The 13,728-nt window shown below is 36.5% G+C and overlaps 1 protein-coding gene across 9 annotated transcripts in view; it reads right to left on the bottom strand.

Moving 5' to 3' along the window:
* Positions 1 to 13,728, bottom strand: part of PLEKHA5 (pleckstrin homology domain containing A5) — a 237,473-nt gene that overhangs the window by 74,710 nt on the left and 149,035 nt on the right. For all 9 annotated transcript variants that reach the window (XM_087855672.1, XM_045781378.2, XM_087855669.1 and 6 more), the window contains 3 exons: positions 10,451 to 10,551; positions 6,519 to 6,634; positions 2,445 to 2,912 (listed from right to left, as the gene is read on the bottom strand). In XM_087855672.1, the coding sequence (XP_087711798.1) occupies positions 2,445 to 2,912; positions 6,519 to 6,634; positions 10,451 to 10,551 (685 nt within the window). The remainder of the gene's footprint in view (positions 1 to 2,444; positions 2,913 to 6,518; positions 6,635 to 10,450; positions 10,552 to 13,728) is intronic.

Genomic DNA, 13,728 nt, shown 5'->3' with positions numbered 1-13,728 from the left:
AGGTTATTACCAAGTAAATTTATTTTTAGCCCATATACTTTCTAGCATTTTGAGACACGTTTTTCAAAAACTAGTTTCCTTCAGTGGTTTTCCCCAAAGAAATTCAAATTAAGCAAAGTGTGATTTACTTTTAAGTGAAAGCTTAAGAAACGAACACTGTAAGCTCCTTCATCAGGTTTGGTGCTCCATTCACCAGCAGCTGCCTGTCAAACCCCGTGAAAACCCTGTCCCTGTGATTCTGCCATGCAGAACAATGGATTAAGGCACCATGCATCTTAACAGTGCCTGCCACTCACAAAGAAACGTTAAAGCTCTGTTCACAGATGCAGGGATCTACTATGTGACTAAATATTAAACCTCTTTTCTTTCCATCAGAACTTTAAAAGCAAGCCTTTCATAAAGTTTTACAAAATGAATTATACTATGAATAACCTGTATGCTTCTTTCCACCAATAAAAATTACTTCATTATAAAACATCACAACTATTTCTTAAATATGAAGTTCATATAATAATGCAGATGATCTATCTCAATGATTCAAAGAGACTCTAGCCGGTGAATCCAAAGTTGGAGGGGAGAAAAACACAGAGAAAATCTTAGCTCAGAATAACCTTCAGAAGCTGTAGGTCTGCATTCAAAAGAAAAAAGTCACACAGAAAGCATTTATGTATGTTAATTATACCCATCAAGAAACCCAAAAGTTCTTCAAACTAATATTTATGCTCAACAATTAAAAAAATCTAACTTCCAAATGCTTGTCGAACCTCTTTATCTCTACAGTTTCAACCATAAGAAAGTATGAAATCATTGAGGAAAGTGATTTCACTAAGAAGTGAGATTTAATTTTCTGGGGAGAGGTTCAGCAAATTTTCTGGCTGGGATTTTTATTATTGTTTCCCTGAAAATGGTTACCTTAAATACTATCAAAAATCCGTTCATTCCACCCTCACCCCCAACTCTGGCTTCTCTTTGGCCAGAAATAACAAATATGTCTCACAATTCTCCCTTGGGAAAATCAGAAAAGTGAGTGCTGAGGGTGAAGAAGAAAATGAAAGTGAACACGTTGCGGGAGTGTTTTTGTAGTGTTGGTTAAGATAACAAAGGATGAGGCCAAGTGCACCCAGGCCTTTGAGCTGCTCCTGAAAGGAGAGAGACTCTGGCTGACAGCCGCAGACGTCAGCCACGCCAACTGAGCAAACTGGAAGAACGTTCCTATACCTCAGAAGTTTCACTGTTAAGTTAATCTTCATTTAAGTCTTCAGGTAATTCTTCCCACTACCAGTACATTGAAGTATTTTTAAATTTTGCGTCGCCAAATTCCTGCCTAATGACAGAACACGTTTCTGATTGGTAGGTGGCTGCTTTTCCTCCATCTCCTCTGCTCTGTATTTTTCATCTCCTTTGCAGGCCCCTACAAACCCATGCTTTTTTCTTAAATGTAAATGTTCTTTCAGGTTTTCCTTTAGAATCTTTGTTTAGCCTCCAGCTGAATGAATTTATCTTTTCTCATCCTTACCTGTTAGTACTTTTGTTATAATGATGATGTCCCAAACCTTATTCAAGTCCAGATTTCTCTTGAGAGCTACAGACTACAGGCACCTCAAATTTAACCTGTCCAATCATTTATTACTTTCTCTCTTTCCAAATCTTCTCTATGAGGTTAAAGGCACTGAACCACCCTTGATGATCAGAGGCCTAACAGCAGGGTGTCATTCTTGATTTTCCCCTATTACTCAAACTAGACTGGGACTAGTTTGCAATCAAGCACGTCCAACCACTCAACTAGTCTTGTCAATCCTACCTTAAATATACCCTCTTCCTCTCCTCGTTTTACTGAGTCCAATAGCTTCTGAACTTTCTCGAATTTGCTCTCCAGATTCTGCAGCTGGAGAGATCTCTCTGAAACACCAGCGTGAACACATCTCTTCTGGCTTCTCTCTCCAGCCTCCTTTCTCCTGCACCATCACAGTGGATCCACCTAAGCCATTCCTGAAGCCATTCTGGATGTCTCTGGATTCCTTTTCCTACTCCCTATCAACTCTGCAGTTTTGCATATCTAAACCAAGATAAAACAGGCCACCCTTTACATTTCATTTTGTATTTCACTTCCTGCAGAAGCGTTTTCTTGGACCCACAGGTTGTGTTGGTTGTCCCTGTTCTTGGAGGTATCATGTTCTTCCCTCATTTTGTCACAGTCCACTGGACTTGTTTATTTAACTTTCTCCTCTACAGGGTAAGGACCTCTTTGAGAAATCTGGACAGAACAACGGTAGACAGAGAAAAAAACACTCATGTCTGATTACCATTAAGAAGAGAGACAGGAAGCTATAATGTCTAAAAATGCAATTTAAACTACTATTTTTCAATAGGTGTATCAGAAACCAATTCCCACTGACAGAGTGTGAAAAATCTGGGTTCAGAACACAGAAGGACAAGACACTTACCCCCTCGTTTCTTCTTCATGACCCCTCCCCTTCTGGATTTTAATCCACTGTTCCAACTGTTGCATTGAGTTTGTCCTCTGGATGACGCGATCAGCCTCTGTGTGTAAGGGCCCTGTATTTGGGTGATTTCCACCTCTAAGATCTGCCAGGCTAACATTGACTGTTTTGTTCTCCGAACTATTCACATTGACTGGCCTATAGTGTCCAGTCTGAGCTGGGCATGTTGACCCGATCTCATATTCAGATGGCAGAGAATTCAACTTTACGCTATTAATTTTTGTTAAAGGTCTATCTTGACCATCCTTCTGAAATCCGTATTTTTCAGCTTCTAATGCCTTTTTTTCTTCATTTTTGCTTATTTCCTTGTTTTTCTGGTTATTTTGGACCTCTGGTTTAATTAGCACTCTATGGTTGGGAAAGTTATTGATTTCTTTAGCTGGTGCATTTTCAGATGTAATCTTGTCCACTCTGAAATCAGAGAAGAAAACTGTAGTAAATCAGATGAAATAATGCACATGTTATTTCTTGGATTCAATCTAGGAAAAATGTAAAATTACCTTTGACTTTACGGAAAAAACTGAAAGGGTCATAGAGGACAAGCCTGTATAAATTCCTAATATTGTGATACAAAAATTCAAGCACAACATCAGAATGTATAAACAGAAAGGAGGTGGGGGGAAGAAAACATAAAATATACGGTGTATAAAGCACTGAAGGATAAAAAGTGATGAGTGTCCCCATTAGAAATCTGGAAATAAAGCAAATTAGGATTGGCCCTTGACAGTAAAACCACAAAATCCACACTTAACGGACCACAGCAGCTAGTCATTTGAAATAAACAACGTGGCTTCCAGCCAGGAAGGTTTAACTCCTCTTCAGACAAACATGAGTCTGGTTTGTGGAACTGGCCGCACCAAGAAAGTGTAGTCTGATGCTGTCGGAGATCTGAACCATATGACTAACCAGCATGTTTGTATTCAGGAGGACCTGACTTTTGGTTAAGGGCTCTTACAGACCAGACTGCGCATGTTCAGCCTGCAGCTCTACCTCTCACTGGCTTTGTCTCTGGACAAGGTGTGGAAGTTTACTGTGCCTCAATCTCCTCTTTGGTAACTGGGGAGAATGGCAGTACCAGGGTTATAGGATTGTGTGAGGTCCAGATGAGTATATCAGTGGCTGCCACAGACTTCATTGCTATTATCATTCTATCTCATCAAGCAATTCTGGATTAGAATCTGGCGTTCTATGTCCACCTCTCCACTGGAAGAATGCGCTGCTAAACAGTACGTGACCGGGCCACCAGCTTTACTGCTCACCATTCCAGCTGTTCTATCTAGGTCTTTTTGGTGAGAATCAGCGTCTCTGAGACCAATCACTTCCAGACTCTGACAAGACCAAGCTGAGTGTCTGAACCTGCATGAAACTGCCAAGACCATGCCATGCTGGGAGGCCTTTCAGGAACGGGCCAACCGTCCACATTTCAATATTCAGCAGTGCTCCTATCGGATCCTCATGTGGTACTGCTGCCAGTGTTAGTGACGAGCAGGAAACACACAACCCACACACACAGCTGGAGACAGAGTTGAGAATATGAGGAGTGAGGAAAACAATGAAAAGAAAGGTGACTACTTTTCGTAAATATGTGTATCATCCATACACTTAGGTTGGCTATAACTTACAGCTTCTAGATTGGAAGCAATATTAGACACTGGGAAAGTTAACTAAGATATGCTCTGGAGCTTCTTTCTCTTAAAACATAGAAGTCAGAGAAGATTTACACTAAAAGCACATTTATCTTAACTAAATTCTAGGGGTGAAGGAGTGGGTTTAACACTGAACATCAAATATCTGAAAAAAATTTTCATCTGAAAAAAAGTTTTAAACTTAGTTACCTCTAGTTAATCTAAAGCTATTATTTTAAATTAGAACAACACTGCCTTTTTTATCTTCATTTTTCCAAAGACTTATCATTTAAGAAATGTAATAAAAAAAGACATATATACTGATTTTTCAAATGGGAACAATTAATTTAAAAGAAATGAACTATCTAGTTAAAAGCTAGATGTTTTATCTCTTAGGTGATATACTCTGATAAATACTTGTAAGTATTCTAGCCATACAGGAAAGAGAGCCCATTACCTTCAAACCAAGGAAACAAAATCTCCCTACACTTATGAAATATTACAATTAGGTTCCTTCAGTTTGAAATATTGAGTAAGATCAACAAGGTGGGATAAAAATGCCAACAGTGAGAAGTAGAAGAAAAGACATAATTCCTACAGGATAATGGTGACATCAGGCTGGGCACATGGGTGCTCTTCAGTAATTTCTGGCTGAGTAAATTATATCAACACAACCTGCTAAAAATTGTTATGGGCACATAATCAACTAACAGGTTGTCAGAAGTCCAACCAAAAGACTATTATTTTTATCACCCTAAATTATGAATAATTATCAGTTTTTAGAGTGGAAAATACAAGAAAAAAAGTGGAAGTTAAAATTCTGAGATAAGGACAACATACAATATGAGATTATCTGGAAATCAAATATTTAAATTATGATACTGATTTCTTTATTCTAAATAATTCCTTGAAAATTTTACTCTAAGATTAAAATTATCTTTTGATTTTTAATTAATTATTTTCACCTACACATTTTCCCTAGCTATCAGTGCTAATCATTTCACCTTTATGTCCATTTGGATAATTTTTTTTTTTTTTAAAGGAAACACCCATACATGGGGCTTGAACTCATGACCCTGAGATCAAGACTCCCATGCACCATCAACGGAGCCAGCCAGGAAACCCCTATTTGGGTAATTTTGACACATGAAATTCCAAGAGCAAATTTTCCTTTTATCAGCTTTCAACTTAGAATATGTAAATGATCGAGTTTTTTTGTTTTTGTTTTTTAAATAGGTGTCCTAGTGTTTAATCTGGGTCTTTCTTTCTTTTCTCTCCTTACTTTTTCCTAGCTCTAATGACTAGTAATTGGTTAAGTTGATTTGGACTTGATATTTAAAAAAAATAAACACAAATATATTTATGTAGTATCGACTTCATTCAGTCTTTTACTCAGCGAGTCAAAAGACTTCATTAGTACGTACACTAACCCTCCTCTCCACCCAAACTAAAGATTTATATTATAACAGTCCCCTAATTCCCTAAGAGAGAAAAAAGACCAAACTTGCAAGTAAGCATCGTCCTTGTATATGCTCAACTGCTGCTGGCTGGAAAAGAACTTACTTGTGTCACCGATCTTTCTTCAAATTACAGGAATACAATTTTTTTTAAAGCACATTATTCAGCTGCTACTTAAGTAGTTTTATAAACAGATTTCCTCTCACTGGTTCTTAATATAGTTGATTATTAAAATGATTCAGATGTTCAAGCAGAGAAAAAGAAATCACAGATCAATTTTAATAGTACATATTTATATTATCAAGGAATCTGAGTACTCAAATTTCAAAAGAAAGAAGGTAGAATGCATCAAGAAATAGACATATTTAGAAATGATCTAAACTAATGAGTTGTTTTCTGGAGACATTTTTCATAAAACCATCAAAATTAACCAGGAAATGCTGAAGAAATGAAACTCATTAACATTTTTTATTTCTATTTATTACACTCCCAAAACACACACCATAATAAAGTTAGACAGCACAATAAAATTTACTTCATGAATATAAATTCTCTTTTAGGATTTAGGCCTTAAAACACTGTCTTGTGTAGGTTTAAGATAACAATTAAAAATGTACTTACCGGAAATTAAAGGTAATTCTGTAAGAAGAAAGAATATTCGGTTTGAATGTTAGGATTCTGGATTCACCTCAGTACACTGATAGGTGAAAATGAATAAAGAGGAAATGTGGAATAAAAATGCAGGTGGTATCTCAAATTAACTAAAGGTATATTAATTTCATATAGAACATGAATTAATCCTTGCTTTCTGAGGAAGAAATGATTTCATATCATGACTAATAAAATGATATGTACTATGATAACGATATACACTTGTAGGGCATGGAATAAAATGTAAGTGGCAATCACCATCATTTTCCTTCCAAGCCTTTACCTTTTCACAGGTTCTGTCTGTACTAGGGCAGCATCTAACATGGCTTTCATCCACAATTCCATTTCCTTTCCTGTATCAGTGCAGAAATAATAGGTCCGCATGTTTGGATGGGCTGCCTGATTGAAAATGACAGGATCATTGTAAATAGATACACGGGATCTGTAAAAGAAAAAGAAATTAAGTGGTTCCCTACAGAGATCATCAATATCGACTTTCAAAGAAAGCAGATTTGGCTTACGGAGTTACAGAAATGAGTGACTTAAAATGGAATTCAGTCTTGAAAAAAATATAAATATTAAAATGTCCTCCCAACACTGCCATTTTCCTTTTGAGAATTAAAATGAGGAAAAAAGCTATATGGGAAGGAAAGGAGGTAAGAAATGAAGTTCCTTGTCATGCCTCCTTGCCATGCCTGTTCCACGTATACATTCCTAGCAATTTCCATTTACTACAATTCACACCTCTCTATTCAAGAATGTTCCATAAAAATAGAACTAGCAAACAATCCAGCAAATCCCCTTCTTATTCAAAGAAGAAAACATCAATTCAAAGAGAAATATGCATGGGTGGCTTAGTCGGTTAAGCAACAAAGTCCTGGTTTCCGCTTGGGTGGTGATCTCAGGGTTGTGGGATGGAGCCTGCATTGAGTGCCGTGCTGGGTGTAGAGCCTGCTTGGGATTCTCTCTCACCATTCCCCTCTGCCCCTCCCCCTGCTTGTGTGTACCCACTCTCTCTCTAATAGATAAATAAAATCTTTAAAGACAAAACAAAAAACAAAGAGATTTTTTTAGCCAACAATAGCCAAGATATGGAAGCAACTTAAGTGTCCACCGATAGATGAATGGATAAAGCAGACGTGGCAGACACACAGACACATACGCTGGAATATTAGTTAGCCATAAAAAAGAAATGAAATCTTGCAACAACATGAATAGTCCTGGAGGGTATTATGCCAAGTGTTACAAGTCTGACAGAGAAAGACAAATATTGTCTGATTGTACTTATATGTGGAGCCAAAAAAACAAAACAAATGAACAAATAAAACAAAACAGAAAGATACAGGGAACAAACCTTTGGTTACAAGATACAAAAGGGATTGGAGGGTAGGCGAAAAAGGTGAAGAGGATTAAGAGGTACAAACTTCTAGTTATAACTAAGTCATAGGGATATAGTATACAGCATAGGGAATACAGGCAATAATATTGTAGTAACTCCATATAGTGACAGATGGTAACTAGATTTATTGTTGGGATCACTTCATAATATATAAAGATATCAAATCATTATGATGTACACCTGAAACTAACTGTATGTCAATTCTACTTCAATAAAAAAAGAATGTTCCAGAGCAACCAGCAACAAAATTAATGGACATGTCCACGTCATAGCATTTTCTCCTTGTGTTAGCAATTTATTTAGTCTCCAAAAGGTGCTGCTGGTAAAGCATTTTGTTTAACCCTCATAGACATCTACATGCAAACACAAAAGATTTATAAATGATCCAATATGCTATTCCCTTTAGCTTTTCATCTCAAGTGTCAGAGTTAAAATGTAAATATTTTGGCTTTGAGGAATGTCTTATGTAAGTGGTAAGTGGGTTTTTATCTTTATAGTGGTTCAATTCTGCCTCTGCTCCGGAGAAACGGGAAGAAAAACGAAATAAAGGCATCGATGAGGGACTGCTATCCAATGCGTGAGAACTGAGAGCTCAGCTTAGCATGTGGGCTGACCGGGCAAAGAAGGACGGCAGTAGTAGCTGTATCAAAGTAGAAAAAAAGGCCAAGGCAGAGAATTCTGTGGAGGAAACACTCTTAATTTCCATGTAAAAATGCCTGTGACAGTTTCCCATCACACACTGAAAGACAAGGAAAAACAAACAAAGGCTATTTGAGCATACAATGAGGTAAAGGAGAGTATGAAGTACAGTTAGTCGGCTAACTATAAAAACTGGAGAGGAGTAAACCTGGAGCCACACACTTTACTCCAAAATCTTGACTATCTGCTTTATTTACAATGTCAAATTAGCTTTTTCAAAAATTTTTTTCAGAAAGAATCAAGACAGAAATAAATTCAATGAACACAGTGACCCAAATAACTACATAACCAACAAATCTCACTTGACCGTATTAGAGATATAAAATTATCCATGGGAACAACTTAAAAGAACCAGCTCAAACGCTACATGCTATTAAAATGATTAAAGCCACGGCGAAGTGTCCCTGGACTGCCTGAATCGGGTTTTGGAGAAATGAATGAAAGACCATTGTCTACATCTGTGATGTACGGAAGGAACACAGGGCTAGGGCTAAGAAGATCGAGGTACAGCCACGACTCCTGTGCTAACAAACTACACCCAGGTTTGCCAGCTGCCAAATGGAAATAGTTATTTGATGATTTTCGAGTCTGTTATCTAGCTTTTAAGTTTCACAATCGTCCACGAAGTTTCTACTCACCATTGTGATAAGCAGCAGCCTCAATGTCAAAAGTGGCTCATAAGTTTGGAGGAAACACCATTGCAAAAGAGAGAATTTGAGAGAGAAATTACTATCCTTGTTACAGATAAAATAAAATTAATATCAAACCAAATAACTCCAGAGAAAATATACTTAACATGCCATGGTCACTGTTACTGTGACTTCCACATTCTAATACTTAAGAGTCTAAGAACCCAGCAAAATTTCCTACAAAGAGTAAATTCAATAAACTTTTGCCAAATTGATGAGCAAACAAAAACAATTAAATTCATGATCAAATAACAGTATCATACAGTCTTACATGTAAAGGTAACTTTTATCAAGTTATTATTTTAAGTTATCAGTATTAATTTTTGTTAGAGCATCTTAAAATACTTAATTCTGCTTCTCTGGTTCACACTGTTAATAAAATTTATTCAAATTCCATGCCATTCCCTTCTTATCCACAGTATCTGCTCAGACATCACCTTCTCATTGAGGCTATCCATCACCCCCCCCCCCCACTATAGCTTTCCCGTTTTTTTCTCCATAGCTAGTACGCAACATGTTAATTAACAAAAGTTGTAAACCAGCTGCAGTCCTGAGTATTCCTTAACAGAGTGGATGGACATTAAAAATGGAATCAATTTTGTAGTGGTGTAAACATTTTCACTGTTAAATTATAGCATGTGTTACCTTTACTTTCCCCCTTTCCCTTCAAATGAAATTTTTACATCAAACCCTTCAGAGTTCTAATTTACAACTGACTTAAAAAATAGGTCACCTCTAAAATTTATTTCAGCCACAGTCATAAAGCAAAGAATGCAGTATGGCTTTTCAAAACAAAAATAACCAAATTATCATTAAAGTGGCCTTTTACTTGAGGTATTACACAAACCAGCATATCAGAAGCGGACAGGTTTTGTTAGTCAGAGGAGAGGGACTCAGCTGTGCTTGGATTTAGAAAGTTTTCACATTTCAATACCAATATTATCTCAAAAGTACCTGATGTTCATTATGTACTTAGACCCAAGAACATTTTTGCAAATATTCTCTAAGATCATAAATGTACATATGTTAAAAACCACAGTTGTTGTCTCTTACAGTACTCTTCCCCCAAACTTAACTATGAAAAAATTCAAACATACAGTAACCTTTAAAGAATAGTAAAGAATAGGCATCACCAGGACACCCACAGCTATATTTATCAATTATTAGCATTTTCACATATTTGCTTTATCTAGAAGCATTTTGAAGTACAGACATAAAGACACCTTGCCCTTAGATATTTGAGAACATGCTTCCTAATTAAAAGGGACATTCTCCTACTCAACCTTAAGACTATTAACTAATATATTCTAAATATAAAAATGACCATCACTAAAATATCTTTTTGGAATAATCTATGGGTCAATAACCATTTTTTAAATCAGTGCAAGATTCAAATACAGAATTAAAAAAGTATGACTATTTCCTTACCTTAAAAGCATATTTGCGATTAATGTGATCCTCAGAGGTAAGCATAGCAATCTGAAAACTAGGTAATAGTATGCTTCCCAAGATACCCTCTTCTTTCTCATCTAAGAGGTAATTGAACATCTGATTAGAATTTTAAATGTTCTCACGAAGCAGAATAAATTTTCTCAAAATTTATTTTGACCAAATCAAAAGGTTCTTATATATATATATATATATATATATATATATATGAAATGAACTGTACTCTTGTCTCATTCAGATAGTTCTTTACAAGGTTTTAAAGGAAATATTAAACAGCACAAGGATGTATACTTTTCACTTTCAATGAGCTTCCCCATCCTAAGCAAATCAGAAATGGTTCTCACACATCAGAGAAATGTCAATTAGACATAACAGCATACATTTGTTTGGCATATATATACCATATTCTACAAACCCCTTGATATGTGATTCATTGAAAATATATTAGCATGTAAGTAACAACACAGAAGCCTTACAAAATCAAGCCATCCACATGTCTGGTAGGATTTAAATGCCCAACCATTTCAAGCCAAGACAAATGCACAGCTCACTTGCTCATGCCCTCCAGTCTGCCTCCAATGTCTCATTATAAAGCCTTCCTTGACCACACTATTTTTAACTGCTTCTCATCCTAACCCTCCCAGAGCCCTCTCTTCTCTTTCTGGAACTTTACTGTACCCCCCCCCCAAATACCTTAGACACACTATATGCTTTATTATTTATCAACTTTCTCTCCCCAGAATGTCAACTCCATGAAGACATTTAGAATGACAGATGCTAAAAAACATCTGAATAAATATACATCTTAAACTATGCTGTAAAAATTATATGATTTTTAAAACATATAACTGTGGTTAGCTTTTACCAGTCATTCTGATACACAACAAAGTTACGGGAATAAATTACAGGCCTACAAGGCAAGCACATAAAACACACCCAGGAAAATGACAAAACATTAATCTTGGCACAGTATAGATTCACATTATTAACTTGCTGCTTGGGGGCAGAGATGTTTATGAAATTCAAAATATATAGTTCATTGTTAGAAACCCATAAGACAAGTTAATAAAGCTGTGCATTAAGTTGATGAACTCAGCAATGAGAAAACCCGTAAATGAGAAATAATTCTTTTTATTATGCTTGCCATGTTTTTTTATTATCATAAACTCAACAAGGAATTTTATTTTCCCCTCATTTCTAAAATATATGGTGAAACTTCCAAATGAAAGAAAGTTGCTTTCAACAGAGGTTATTTCTGTAGCTTTTCTCATAATGCAACAAAATTCTGCTCTTACTATACTGTGTTCATTCAGGTATAGTTCATTAATAAATGAAAGAATGAACAAGTGCAGATTTAGTCTAAAAGGTTAAAAAAAGAGGTAAAAAGCAGTCATCAATTATAGAGAATATGACAATTTAAAAGAGTGAGTCACATTCTAACTCTAAATCCAATTTTGTTTATATAAAGCATATAATCAGAAACACCTCATGAAGTCATCTTTATTAAAAAATAATTTTTATCAAATAATACATTCTCTTATGTTGCATTATTGGAAACGGTGATTTTTCCTAAAGTTATTTCAGAATATGCACAGGCACTATGGCAATGGTGATTTCACTGGATCATCATGAATGGTTTCCCAGACGGACACTAAGCAGCTATGAGATCTTGGCAAGTTATCGCTGCTGGGTATCTCAGTTTCATCAACTATAAAACTGAGGAAAACAGGACTTAACTGCAAAGGACTGTTGTGAGGGTTAAATGAGCTAACAGACATGAAGAACTCAATAATGCACTCAGCCCATTTGAAGAGTTCAATAAATACTGCCCTTATTATATAAAACTAAGGGCACTGCATATATAAAAATCTTCATCTTTTGTCAAATGACTATCTTAAGAGTTCTTCACTAGATTCTTCAAATGTTCCTAATCATGACATTCTTCTGTTCGGTTCTGTCAAGCCTGACCTAGTAACTGTCTTTCACCCAAAGGGCTTCATACATTGACAAGCAACGAGTGGGTACTGATTATCTGTAGAATGAACAAACTCTCCAGGGAGGTGAGCTGGGCCTTTTGTTAGACTGGATGGCAGCCCAACTCCCTCTGTCCCAACCTAGTTCCTTCCCTGCCACAGGTTAATGGTCCCATGAGCAGTCCCCAGTAAGCCTCTTGCACTCTAATCTCCAACACAGAGCTCATGTCCTGGGGAACATAACCTGGGACAAGAACCATAAGAATCTCAACACTGACTGGATTCAAGTAACATTTTAGACTCCCCACTTCTGCTTCAGCTTTAAAGATGTTTGGGTAAAAGACAAAAACCACATATATAATTATACCTGGGTATATAACTTACAGACTAGAATATTATTACTAATTATCATTACCTAGAATACTTCAATACTTTGTTAACCGGTCTCCTGGCTTGTAGTTCAAGTGCTAGGGTGATTTTTCTAAAATGTGCATTTGATCCCATTATTATTCTTGCATTTAAGACAGAGTTAAAACTCATTAGGATGGTAAACAAATGCCTTTTGTGCCTCGATCTACTTTTTAGCCTTTACTCCTGCTATGTCTGCAGGCATAACCTTCATTCCAGCAACATAAGCCCCATGTGTAATTTTACAAATATGCCATGCTCATTCATGCTTTGAACATGCTAAGCCCACTGTCTAGATCATCCTTCTTTCCTAATTCTTTCCTTGTACACCGGGTCAACACTCATAGTCAACATAACTGAATACTATGACGTTCTTTCTTAGATTCCTTTAGCTAATCTGTGAGTTCCACGAAGAGTGGAGTTTATATTGTTCATTTCTGTAACCTACTACCTAATAATGTATCTGGTGCATCAAAAGTGCTCACTGCTGGCTACCACCTTAGTCTAAGCCATTATCATTTTTACCTAATAATTCCTAACTAGTCTCTGTTTCCTTCCTTCCTCCTTATAATCCATTTTCTAAGAGCAGCTTGAATGAGCCTTCTACAGTGTAAATCAAAGCATATCACTTGTATGCTGAAAAACATCCAATTATTTGCCTACGGTATTTAGTAGAATCAAAACTGTAGTAGAGTGTGACTTGGTGCAATCTTCCTTCCTCCCCCCTGCCTCCCTATTGCTAGCCCTCCAGCTGGGTACAACGGATTCCTTCTGCTCCTTCAATGCTCCACTTTCCTAACCTCAGAGCCTCTGCACTATTGCTCCACCTGCCTGAATACTATACTCACGCTGGCTCTTCTTCATCATTTATACCTT

Source organism: Ursus americanus, chromosome 25, assembly GCF_024610735.1.
Source record: "Ursus americanus isolate L20-20 chromosome 25, mUrsAme1.1.p, whole genome shotgun sequence".
NCBI lineage: Eukaryota > Metazoa > Chordata > Mammalia > Carnivora > Ursidae > Ursus > Ursus americanus.
The sequence above is the reverse complement of the archived record's forward strand: the minus strand, read 5'-3'. Positions and strand labels throughout refer to the sequence as shown.